The following is a 13,749-nucleotide window of genomic DNA, read 5'->3' on the forward strand; positions in this document are numbered from 1 at the left end:
TTTTAGGTGACTCGCTCTCTTTGAGTTTTCAGTTTTTCTCTCAATTTTTTTTTGTACAAACATATCCATTAACAACTACGCGACAGCGCTCCAACTTGCTGCTACCCCTTTCGCACCATTTTCGGCACAGGTGAATCTCGCCGGCGTTGCTGCAAAAATAAATGCAAAAACAACAAGTGCAACAATGAGAGTAAAACAACAAAATATACCGACTATAAAAAAATATTGCTGATGCATGCAACTGCAGGCCATTTTGCACGGATTTACAATAACGCAGCGCTAGGAGCAAATGACTCATTGCGTGAGGCGCGCGCCTGTGCTGGCGCTACTTTCGCTATTTTAGAACTAAAAACGTGAACGCGTAGCAAAAAAAAAACTGAAAACAAAAAATACTAGAGAAAAAAGTTGCAATAAACATTAAAAGGAGTCCCGTTTGTTTATCGCAACCGTGCTTTTTATAGGCGGAGAAAAGAAGGGCAAACGAAGTTTTGGCGGCAATTCAAATTTCGGAACTTTTGGTGGCCTCATTCGATGTTGTGGTAGCAGATTTGCTTTAATCTTGCTTCTATTAGTTTTTTATACCCTTATGGGCTGGCAGCAGTACTCATAAGTTTGTCACAAAGTTTCTAACGCCCAGAAGTAAACGTCGATTTGGCTGTGTTCGCCTTTCTGTCCGTATACACCCCAACTAGTCCCTCAGTTCGTGAGATACCGCTCTGAAATTTTGCACATGACATTTTCTCCTCAATAAACTGCTAATTTGTTAGAATCGTCGATATCGGATGTCTTTAACGTATAGCTGCCATACAAACTGACCCCTCAAAATCTAGTCCTTGTATGAAAAAGTTTTTAATTAGACAAGATATCCTCACAAAATTTGACATAAGTTATTCTCCAAGTCAACATTATAATCTCTGAAGAAATTGTTCAGATCGAGCCACTATAGCATATAGCTGCCATACAAACTGACTCATTAAAATAAAGTCCTTGCATGAGAAACTTTTTTATTTGATAAATTATTCTCACGAAATCTTGCATAAATTTTTGTACAAAGCAACGCTATAATCTCTGCAGAAATTGTTCAGATCGAGCCACTATAGCATATAGCTGCCATACAAACTGACTCATTAAAACAAAGTCCTTGTATGAGAAACTTTTTTATTTGTGAAATTATTCTCACGAAATCTTGCATAAATTTTTGTACAAAGCAACGCTATAATCTCTAAAGAAATTGTGCAGATCGGACGACTATAGCATATAGCTGCCATATAAACTGACTAATAAAAACCAAATTTTCATATGAAACTATTTTATTTGTGAAGGGTATTATAGGTTAGATGCGAAGTTAACAATTTTTATTGTTCTAATCTAATTTTTCGACGTGTCTTGCATGCGCATGGCTTTTGATGTGTAAATAAAACTTCAAACGGTGTGAGAGTGTGTGTATGTATGTGTTTCGAGTGTAAGCATGCCTGTAGGTCTGAATTTATTTATGACTTGCAACGAGTCATCAGCATAATAAAAACAAAAAACCCAAAAACAAAATAAATATACAAATTGATTAATAAATTTTAACACGAAACGCTGCAGGAAAAGGGTTTGTCAGCGTGACGTCTTTTTGTTTAGATAGCAGCGCGCTTATCAGCACAAACCGGAATGGACGTCGATAACATGGATAAATAAACGCTACCAATGTGATTAGGCAAATTCAAACCAAAGACTGAACAAAAATAAATCATAAAAGATAAAACAAATAGAACACTGATAAGGTCAAACTAAAGCAAAACCACAACAACAATACGATAAAAAAAAAAAATTTTAAAAAGTATACAAAAAATACAAAACTAGCATAATACAACATTTGTGCCATCTATGGACTTGCAGCAGTATACCCTTAACATGCAACAACGTAATGTGCCAAAAACTTATTACATAAAACACAAACTACAACAACCAAAAAAGTAAAAAAATTAACGAAACCAAAGATCTTAAACCAAAATTAGTATATAACACCAAATCGAACAACCAAAAATTAAATAAAAAAGTATTTAAAGATAATAAAAAAAAGGAAGAAGCAGACAAAAATCACCAAAAATGTCGGGCATATTTCGTACGCATTCATTGAACAGCACCAGTCACTCAACGCCGCAGAAACGCTACTCCTTTGGCGCTTTTTGGTAAGCACAACTTCGCACTCTCTGCTAAACTCTTAAATACTGTACTAAAAATACATTTTCCTTATGTACTAACTTGTTTATGGCCATTTCCGTAGCATTTTGAACAGACATAAAATGCATGCGTTGCCACTTTTTCAACGAAGCAATAAAATATAGCGCTGAAATTAATCAAGCATTGGCTGGAACTAAAAATGTCTGTTAAAAAAATAAAAAAAAATTGTAACGGAAGTATTTTTCGAACAAATTTATGCATAGTTTTATGTATCAAAGAAACAGAGTAATAAAAATAATTATAAAAAATTGTTTAATGTCATTTATGTCAACAAAATTTATATGGGGTTACTTGTAATGCCTTTTGTGAAAAAAATTGTTAATAAAAAAGTTCTAACTTGCCGTTATCGAAATTCAGATATGACGAACTTGTGAGATTTATTAATTTGATCCAACTTGTCGAGTTGTCTCCCAAGAAAACAATTTCAAAGTTATTAAATCACTTTTATTCTAACAAAAATCAGCATTCCGCCGAAAATGGCGCACTTATAACAGTAAATACTAATAATTTATATTATTTCTGTGTTTTTAAGCAAAAATAGTCGAGTCAAGACTGAGTAATTCTCCTTTCAAACGAAGTTTGTAACATAGTTTAATCTATTGATTGAACCTTTGATTTACATATGTATGTATGTATGCTTCAGCAGTGACAAAAATGTTTATCATGACTTCAAGTATCATAATCATTTTATCCAGTAAATCCGTTTGTATATACATTCTAGCCTTTCATTAATCATTATTTTATAACACTGAATCACTTCCGATTGCGTTGTGCTGCTTGAAGCAAAGCAAATCGAAACATTCGATTCGGTTCTGTTGTCATCAATTTTTCTCGAGAAATTTCAGAGAAGTTCCTTTTTTCCATGCTTTACAAACTTTTGACGCAGTTGTCATTTTTTTGTCATCGAAAAATTAGTTAAACTCACGTAATATCTGAGTGGTTAGTAATATAATAGAAAATTAGCACGTTTTTAAAAAGTTCGTAAAATAGTTAGTTTATTTGTAAATAAAATTCTTATTAAAATATTGAAGTTAAAAAAATAGTATTTTTATTACTTCTTTTCTCTTTTTTCACATCTTGTGATTTGTTTTTAATTTCTTTATATTTGTTTTTATTTTTTAACTTTTTTAAATATTTTTTAAATTATCTGAAATTTTTATTTTTAAAAATATTTTATTTTTTTAGGAAATTTTTTTTAGAATTATTTAGAAAAAGATTATAAAAGTTAATATAATTTTGAAAAAAAGTAAATTTCAAAATTTATGAATAATCATGATACCTATAAAAATACTACATACATTTTTAAAAGAATTTTTTTTTTTTTTAATTTAAATTATTTAGAAAATAATTTAACAAATTTTGAAAACAATAAATAACAAATTTATAAATCATAGTTTAAAAAAATCCTATACAAATGTCCATGCATTTCAGAAAATTTAGATTGCAAAAAAAATTAAAATAAATAATAACAAATCTTAAAAAAATATTTAGCAAGTTTTTAAACTATCAAGCTCCCATAAAAATTGTCATGTATTTTAAAAAAAAAATTTTTAGAAATTTAGATTATTCAAACAAGATTAGGACACTTAGATTATTTAGAAAAAAATTTCAAAAAGTGTTAATAAATCTTAAAAAAAAATAAATGAATTTTAAAATTTATATATCATAGTATAAAATAATCCTATAGAAATATTCATGCATTTTATTTATTTTAAAAAATTTTTTAGAAAAGTTGATTATATAAAAAATAAGTAGAGACATTTAAATTATTTAGAAAAAAATTTAAAAAAGTTAATAAATCTTAAAAAAAAAAATAAATGAATTTTAAAATTTATAAATAATGGTATAAAAACCGTTTAGAAATGTGCATACATTTTATTGCATTGATACATATTTAAAATATATTTTTTTTAATTTACGAAAAAGTTGTGCAAAATATTAATAAATCCTGAAAATAAATAACTTAAAATTTATAAACAATAGCTAATATAAAAAAAATTCATGTGCTTTATTGCATAATTTCTGAAAAAAAATTAGAAAATTTAGATTATTAAAGAGTTTAAAAAATATTAAAAATTCATGAAAAATAAATATTATATATATTTCAAAATTTATGTATATTTAATCATCACTCCTATAATTTTACTTTTGTATTTTATTGCATAAATACTTAAAGAAACTTGATTTTAGAAAATTTAGATTATTTAAAAAAAAATAGTAATAAATCTTAAAAAAATAAATAACCCAAAATGTATAAATAATTATAACTTCTTTAAAAAATTGCAAGCATTTAAAAAAAATATTTGTTAAAATTAAATTTAAATTAAAAAAAAAAACTATATTTTAAAATCTATAATTAATCATCGCTCCTATAAAAATTTTCATGCATTTTATTGTATAAATTATTAAAAGAAATTTTTTAGAAAATTTAGATTATTACAAAAATTAAATTTGAAATTTTAGAAAAAAATTACTTTCATAACTTATAAATAATCTATACTCCTATAAAAATCGCATAATAAATTCTTAAACGATTTTTTTTTAGAAAATATTGCTTATTTAGAAAAAAAACTAAAAAAAGAAATAATAAAACTTAAAAAAACATGAAAAAAATTAATAAAACTTATAAAAAATTTAAAAATAAATTAATAAAACTATAAAAAAAAATGTGATAAGTCTTGAGAAAAAATAAATAATTTTCAAAATTACATATATATGTATGTACATACATACATATGTATAATAACTATTAAAATCACAATATACAGTCTCAGCAACACCTCTATATGTATGTATGTATATATTTTTTACACCTTTTTCAACAAATACTTTTATTACATAAAATCCATTGACGTTATTTTTATGTGTTTTTGACAAAAATAATTTTTTTTAATAATTTCTATTGACTTGCAAGTCATGTACAAAATGTCTGTTTTAACAACGCAATAAAAGTAAAAGAACTGCCTTAACTTGAAATGCACTTTTTAACGGTTTATTGCATGGTAAGTGCAACTGCCGTTTGCCCTACTTGCCCATTGCTCTTTTTTGTCAATATATGTATGTATGTATGTATGCAATTAGGTACATACTTCTGTGAGTATACATAACTGCATCAGTTGCCATAAACCACAAATATACTCCTTATTGGCGCAATACGCGTGCGGGGCAACACGTGCGCCCTTTTTGCTTGTGGCACACTCAATGCTTTCCAATTCGAGCATACGCTCATTGACAAGCATCTATGTATGTATACATATGTGTGCATGTGGTGGTGCGAGAAATTTCTTTCGCCCACTTCACCTTTCATTGAATCATAATAACTTTATAAATAGTTGTTTTTCTGGTTAAACTCAATTTTTCCTTTGTGAAGCCATAAAAATCGTATAAACTAAGTGAATAATATTGCGCATTTGATCAAAAGAAGTGCGAAGAAATGTAAGAAGAAAATCATAACTGCGCTACATCCTCCTTTGTTAGACTTGCCGCACCGCCCCCCTCCATTTAATATTATGTACTAATACAAATACACGTTTGTATTTTAATCGGTCGCGCATGTTTTCTTCACTTCTTCAACAATTATTTCCTTAGATTACATTAAACGGCTTCAAAGTGCATTAAAATGTTCTTCAATTTATCTCAAATGCTCTTAAAGAGCGGTCGACCGTCTTTATCACTTTATTGTAATACTGTTGTTGTTATTTATTTATTTGGTTTTCTACTAAAAATACTTACAAGCAACTCGAGGGCCTTTGTGTCGCTGATAAAGCAGTAATTCGCCAATGCAAATAAATAACTGTACAAATATTGTACTTATGAGTATAAAGGGTGTGTCATTTCAACAATTCATGCTGTTTGACAATACTTAAAAAATAAATCGATATTTCTTGTTACGCGATCTAACTATAGAATTTGATAAATACTTTGACTTTTATATAAATATTTTTATCGACAAAATAATTTTCACGCGAGTTAAGTCCCATACCAGAATAAAAATATTATCGGACGCAAATTGTCTGAGTTATCAGGAAGAAGGGCACTTTCTCCTCCATTATGCTGCTTTTGCAAGACTTATTTTGAAACAACTTGACAGTCATACTTTCGGCGAACCAGTTGAAATGGACGGTGATATCCATAACCTCCTCAAAAAATGTGTGATTGTCTTAAAGCGCTTTGTCCATCTATGAAGATCTTTATGGTGAATACTTTTAGCTATCACAGCGGATCGCGTGTTTAGCTATCTAAATGAGTCCTGATTGATTTTTGTCATCGAATCTCCCTTTTAAATAGAATCTTACCTAAAGGCCTCATCGATGCTTTCGCTCCTTTAAGGCTTTAAAATCACATTTAGCCGCCTGAAAATAACGGATTTTTCAATAAGAGCGCTACAAAATGAAATTGTTATTAATGTGAAAGTACATAAGATGCCATTATGTATGAAACTCGATTTCTTTTGAAGACGCTGAACCCAATTTTCGACGATTTTCAAGCACAAATCGGCCGATACTGCTGCAATTTCACATTCGATATTCGTACAAAATTCACCACTCGTCGCTGGCTTGTTGGCATAGCCCATAGACTTGACGTAGCCCCACAGGAAATAGTCTACTGGCGTCAAATCGCACGACCGAGGCGGCCAATGGACTGGGTCATTTCGTGAGCCGCCAGTCCATGAACCGCACCAAACCGTTACTTTTTCGGGATGCAATTGTGACTCATGGAGTACGTGTGGATTGCTGTCTGACCAATAACGCATATTTTGCTTATTGACAAAGCCACTCAGCCAGAAATGAGCCTCATCGCTGAAGATGATTTTTCGATGAAAATCCGGATCATTTTCAAGTTGTTGCTCAGCCCAATTCTCGAACATATGACGATTCTGGTGGTCAAGCGGCTTCAGTTCTTGTGTCAATTTGATCTTGTAAGGATGTAGGCTAAGATCTTTTCGCAAAATTCGCCACAGCCATGTTACAGAGATGCCCAACGCTTGAGAATGACGTGTGAGGGACTGATTTGGGTATTCCTCAATTGATGCGCCAGCGGCAACAATATTCTCGACTCTACGGGCACTTCTTTGTCTCACTGCCACGGGAACACTTTGTACTGTGCCTGTGGATTCAAATTTTTCACTAGACGCTCAATTGTTGATCTGACAGGATGATTATGACGACCATAAATTGGACGTAGCGCCATTAAAGTTGAGGCCACTGACTCCGAATTTCGGTAATAAATTCGAATAATTTCGACTCATGTTGATCGTATGTTTTTCCATGATGAAATGGCAAACCTTACTGAAGAGAAATGTTAAAAAAGCGGAAAGAAATATGGCGTCGTTTACTGTCCCTATCGGTCAACTTTTGTAGCGTCGTTTTGAAAAAAACCTTGTAGCTGTACGTGATGGAAAATTTTTGAACTCAAATTCGTAATTAGGACACCTCAAAAACCCACAGACCTCTTAGCACATCAGTCGCAAATTTTTCCTTCAGTTTTGAGTAGTGTAGTTTCAGAGTAGTGTTATTAGATAACTTTGATTAGTCTCTAAAAAAGAAATTTTTGAATTGCCTGCTGTTCTAAACTCTAATAAACTCCATAGACAACAGTTCCAATTGCACTTCTTACACTTTTACTAGAACCACTATTTGAGGTTATGTCAATTTTAATTCAACAAAGAATCACTCACTGTTGAATATAAATGTAAACACATGTAAGAATTGAAACAAATAAACTTAAACTGACACCGTGAGTATGTTTTGAATTGTGTAAACTGTCAGTTTTGCTTTGCATTGAGTAATTTTGCCTTCAAACGAAATTTGTAGCATAGTTTAACCCATTAGTTGAACCTTTGATTTAGTCCAACGCAACACTTTTGATGCATTCATGTTACCACATCAAAGTAAAAGCTGCAATAACAGTGCATTTCCTACATAAATATTGTAAGCAATTTATTGGGTCACTAGTTTGCTTTGGTAAAGCTTCGAACTAATCGATGTGGCCATAAATTGCCATGAAACATCACTTAACGCCCAAAAAATGTAATTACAAAGAAATATGCTGCACTTGTGCCAAACATAACAACAACAGCATAACATAAAGTGCAGTGTAAACAAAAGTGAAATAAAATTAGAAAAAATTAAAAAACGTTTACAATTTTGAGGGAAATTTTTGAAAAGTAGGAAAAAAAGAAGAAATCCAAAATTAAAAAAAAAAAAATATTTTGAAAAAAACTAAAAAAAAAATTGGAAAGAAATGAAAAAAAACTTAAAAATAATAAAAAAAATTGGAAAAAAATTAAAAAAAAAAAAAAAATTAAAAAAAAATAAAAAAAATTAAAAAAAATTAAAAAAAAAAATTAAAAAAAAATTAAAAAAAAAAAAAAAAAAAAAAAATAAAAAAAATTAAAAAAAAATTAAAAAAAAATTAAAAAAAATTTAAAAAAATTAAAAAAAATTTAAAAAAATTAAAAAAATTAAAAAAAATTAAAAAAATTGGAAAAAAAATTTAAAAAAATTAAAAACATTGGAAAAAAATGGAAAAAATTAAAAAAAAAATTGGAAAAAAAATTAAAAAAAAATTAAAAAAAATTGGAAAAAAAAATTTAAAAAAATTGGAAAAAAATTAAAAAAGAAACATATATGAAGTTTGTTTACAAAACCAACAACAAAAAATCAAAGAAATAAATCTCTACTGAAACCACCAACAGTTGCCGTTTGCCTCCTGCCGTTTTTGGCCAATTTGTCTGCCAGCAATTTATGTTGGCCATTCACTTGATAGTTACAAATTTATACAACATGCTTGTATGCACTTGCTTTTACAATTTGATTGTTTATACAATATTATTGGCTCATCATGGTGTGTTGCAGCAGGGCATTTCGCTGCTTGTCGGTCTTTTTGACTTTTTGGCCCAACTTGTACCCGTTCGAAAGCGTCAAGCGTAAACAAGTGTTGTTCCTCTTTCATTTGACTTTTTGTTTGCATTTGCCAGCGTTGTGGTTGTTTAGTTTTCACTTTTGGTTGTCCGATTCCACATACTAGAAGGATTTATGCCAAGCGTCAAATCGCTTAACACCTCATTACATTCGATTGTGTCGGTGGCATATTGTTTGTGCATGCTCATTTTACGTCGAAAGTAATGGTCCACAAGACCACAAGAAATATTGTTGCTTATGTAGTGGGTACGCATGTATACATATATGTTTATGCGCTGTGTGTAAATATCCATCAACATTATAGTGGTGCACTCAGAGTGATGCTTTGTTCCAAACATGCTTGCTTCCCTTCAGTGGTACTCCTTTGCTTACCCTGCATACATAGTATTCATGACTATTTTATATATATTTTCTTATGTTTTATCTTTTCTTTCTCAATATTATTATACCCTTCATGACATAGTATTTTCAGATTCATTAGACCCTAAAATATTTCTCTAAATCAAAAGTCAGAGAATATTCGCTAAAATAAATCTCATCAGCAAATCTAGTATTGTTTCATAAAAAAAAATTCTATAGATTTTTCCAACAATCTCAGTTGAATTTACTCAAAATACCAAAAATTAACAGAATATAGCTTTTCATCCGTATTTCAACACAAATCTTTATTACTGCCTTCAAAATCACTCCCGAGCCCTTAAGAGCATGCCAACGCTTAATCCAATTTTCCATATACTGGTTACTCTACTCAACAAATCTGAAGGAAAAATTTGCGACTGTTGTGCTAAGAGGTCTGTGCTGTATTTGAGGTGTCTTGATTACGAATTTTCGAACAATCTCAGTTGAAATCACTCAAAATAGCAACAACTAACAGAATGGAGCTTATCATCTGATCAATTTTGTCAAAAAAAAAACACTTATCGACGTATTTTGACACAAGACTTTATTATGGGCCTCAAAAGAACACTCCTTAACCCTTCCACTACCCAACAAATCTGAAGGAAAAATTAAGAGGACTTGTGGGGTATTTGAGGTGTCCTGATTACGAATTGGAGTTCAAAAATTCCCCTCACGTGCAGCTATTTTTGTCATTTTTGTTAATGGTTGTGTTTGGACCCCTACACCCGTTGACTATAACACAAAAAATCGTATGTGTTAGGCAATTTTTACTACAATTTTCGATTTCAGCAACCCAAAATTGGCAAGAAGTAGCCTTATTACATGCATAGTGCCAAAATGACTGTAAACTAGTTATAGCTCTCGGCTGTGTTGGCCTTTAGTGCCTTCAACGAATTTTAGTTTTTTCGGTGTCGGTTCATTTCTGAAGCGCCATTCACTAGATTGTTTGACAGTTTCTATGTCATAAACCCACGTTTCGTCACCGTTAATGATGTGTTAGATTATGTAGAGTTGTTGTTGTTGTTGTCGGGGCATAAAATATTCCTGAAGTAATATCGAGGAATGGTGCCGAGTTGTCAGTCCTTGGCCAAATAAAAATCTGGTTCCGTTCCGCTTACTTAGACCCGACTGTCGTGAGAACGGCATGTAGGGTCCTCAGCTGTTGTCAAGCATCTCTTTTGCAACCTTTATACAATGATATAACATCATTTTTCTAAAAGGTTTAGGTCTCTTGGTACGAACCCAGCATTGATACGCTTCACATCCGAAACATTAACCAAAGTGTTGCTATGTTTCGTGGCCAAAATATTAAACAAAATGTTCATACGTTTCTTCAACCAAAAAGTTTTATTCCTCTGCTATCTCTCTGAAGCCAATCCGATGATTTTCAAGCGCTGTTTCTTTAACTTTTTTGATGTTATGCTCATTTATGAAGGTTTGGTGGACAACTCTCAATCTAGGTAAAAAAAATTATTGATTCGGCTTGCTCGTCTAAATTTGTCCGGGTCAAATTTGATATATTTGGTTATAAGGCGGCTTCCATTTGACTGACAGTTTCTACTTTACATTTCGCTACAAGTTTTTTCGTTTAGAATCTAAGAACCTAAGAACCTATAAATGGCTGCTAAGCTGTGTCCAGCTTTATAAATACTTTCTTGGAACCGGATTCTTGAATTTACATTATTTATTTTAAGTTTTGCGTTCGTGCATCAAAGGTATAACATCTTTGTCGTAGAAGCAGCTACATTTTCTCCCATTTTGCCTTTGTGGGTTTGTGTAACAAGAGTTGTGTACATATGTAAGTATGTCTGTCTTCATTCTGATTGATGTCTATTTGATACTCCGCCGTCTGATGCGCATAAATACGAGTTGGGCTCTTCGTCTAGCGTGTCAGTCTCCCATTTTTATGTTGCTTTCTTTATATATAAGTAAGTACATACATATGTATGTATGTATGAAGTATATATTTGTCTGTAAACCTAACATATTGACAACTCTACGTAATTTTATTTATTTATTTATAAATTGTGGCGTTCAAATAGAATGGATACACATTCACCTTCTAGCATTGACTAAATCGAACAAAACTCTGTATAGAAACAAAAAGCAAAAAAAAAAAAAAACGAAAAAACATGCATTTCGACTATATTATTCGAATTCTATGAACGAAATTGAATGTTACGCATCATTGCGTGCATTGAACTCACAGACAGACGGCTGATCTACATTTGAGTACATGACAGAGGAGACGGTGGCGGGCACTCACCCGCATTTGACATTTCCATACTGGTTGCTTTATGACGACATTTGCAGGGAAAAAACAACAAAGTTTACACAAATTAGAGATGTAAAGGCTTGGCTGTGGGAGCTTGTTGCTCGGCTTCACTTCACAATTAGGCGTTTATGGGTGTTGCTTGGCGTTTACTTTCAATCAGTCGAAAATAACTTCTCATTTTTGCAACAAAATCTTTAATTTATTTGAATATTTGCACAAATTTCCCTATATAGCAAAGCCATAAATTGATGGCATGCCATTTATAAGCCATATTTCAGCAGGCATATTTTATAACCTCATTTTCCATGTATGGAAATGCGAAGTTATGGACAATATTTTACTGTAAATACCACTTAAATTGAGTTAACATTTCGAGGTTCCCTACTTTTTAAAGAAAAAAACACAGAAACTTCATATTTAAAGGGAAATGTTTATTATCATTCGAAAGAACATGCTTTGGTATTTATTTTTTGAAAATTATCTCTTTCAAATGTTGGCCGCGGCTACGTCTCAGATAGTTGATCCGTAGAGTCCAATTTTCGATGACTCGTTCGAACATTTGCACTGGTAACGGGCGAAAGATTCATCATCATGTGATGTTTTGTTCTAAGACCTGAATCGTAGCGGGATTGTCAGCATAAACTTTAGATTTTGCATATCCCAACAGTAAAAAGTATAACGGTCTGATACTACAAGATCTTGCTGGCCAGTCGAGCGGCCCAAAATGTGAAATTATCTGCTCACCGAAGTGTTCTCTCAATAAATCCATTGATTGATGCGATGCGTGGCAAGTGGCGCCGTCTTGTTGAAACCAAATGTCGCCGAGATCACAAGCTTCAATTTCAGGCATCAAATAGTCGGTTATCATGGCGCGATAACGGTCGCCATTAACGGTTACGTTCTCACCAGCATCATTTTTGAAGAAGTGTAGAGCGATGATTCCTCCAACCCACAAACCACACCAAAGCGTTGTTTTTCTTTATGAAATGACAGCTCTTGAATCTCTTCAAGTTGCTCTTCGTCCCAAATGCGGCAATTTTGCCTGTTTACATACCCATTGAGCCAGAAATGGGCTTCATCGCTGAACAAAATTTGGCTTGAAAACGTCGGATCTTCTTGGAACTTCTCAAGAGCCCGGAGAGCGATGCGATGTCATTTAGGAAGGTCGAGCTTCAATTCTTGCACAAACTTTATGCGCTTTCAATTTAAGATCTTGACGTAAAATGCGCCAAGTCGTTCCTTACATCAGTCCGAGTTTCTGCGAACGGAATTTGTGAATTTACGTCGACGACATAAGACAATACTCTGACCAGTCTTCGGTCCCATCTAACTTCAGACTTGCACTGACTGCCATTTACACTGGCCTCCACCTCCACCGACTCCCTCTCGTTGAATGGCGTACTTGGAGTCTAACCACCACCCATTGCAGACGTCGGAGATTCGAATTTCCGCGAGAATCGAGAAAGATCCTTGCGCAGCTTCGTTCTAAATACTGTAGCAGGCTAAACTGCTACTTATCCAGACTCACCAAATATTTGTCCAATATGCAATGAGTCCCCACATGACTCTAACCACCTCTTTGCATGCCCAGCTAACCACACACATCTGACACCCAACAAACTTACCGATCTAAACGAGGTTAGATCTCCGAAATAACAACCCTTGGGTGGATAAAATCCTGGTCAATTCCGGTGCGTAAAACCGGCTGTTGTAGGAATTGACATCTTACACCCCTCTCCCTATGGTCCGAACCCATCGAAACAGCACGTTTCCTGGGCTTACCGTTGTATAACCTCGATGACAACTTCTGAACCTTATCATCTTAACTGGGACTAGATAATCTTTACAACAACACGCAATCTAGCGTTCACCACACACAGAAACAACGTTCCCACAACAGTCGGAACGGAACCGGGATCTGAA

The 13,749-nt window shown here is 32.4% G+C and overlaps 1 protein-coding gene across 5 annotated transcripts in view; it reads left to right on the top strand.

The window, feature by feature from the left end:
• Positions 1–13,749, top strand: part of LOC126755503 (centrosomin) — a 63,706-nt gene that overhangs the window by 25,022 nt on the left and 24,935 nt on the right. Inside the window, exon 2 of one of the 5 annotated variants that reach the window (XM_050468120.1) lies at positions 1,591–2,177. The exons of the other annotated variants lie outside the window; for them this stretch is intronic. Within the exon in view, the coding sequence (XP_050324077.1) occupies positions 2,095–2,177 (83 nt within the window). The 5' untranslated portion in view covers positions 1,591–2,094. The remainder of the gene's footprint in view (positions 1–1,590; positions 2,178–13,749) is intronic. 5 annotated transcript variants of the gene reach the window in all.

Source organism: Bactrocera neohumeralis, chromosome 4 (genome assembly GCF_024586455.1).
Source record: "Bactrocera neohumeralis isolate Rockhampton chromosome 4, APGP_CSIRO_Bneo_wtdbg2-racon-allhic-juicebox.fasta_v2, whole genome shotgun sequence".
Classification (NCBI taxonomy): Eukaryota; Metazoa; Arthropoda; class Insecta; order Diptera; family Tephritidae; genus Bactrocera; species Bactrocera neohumeralis.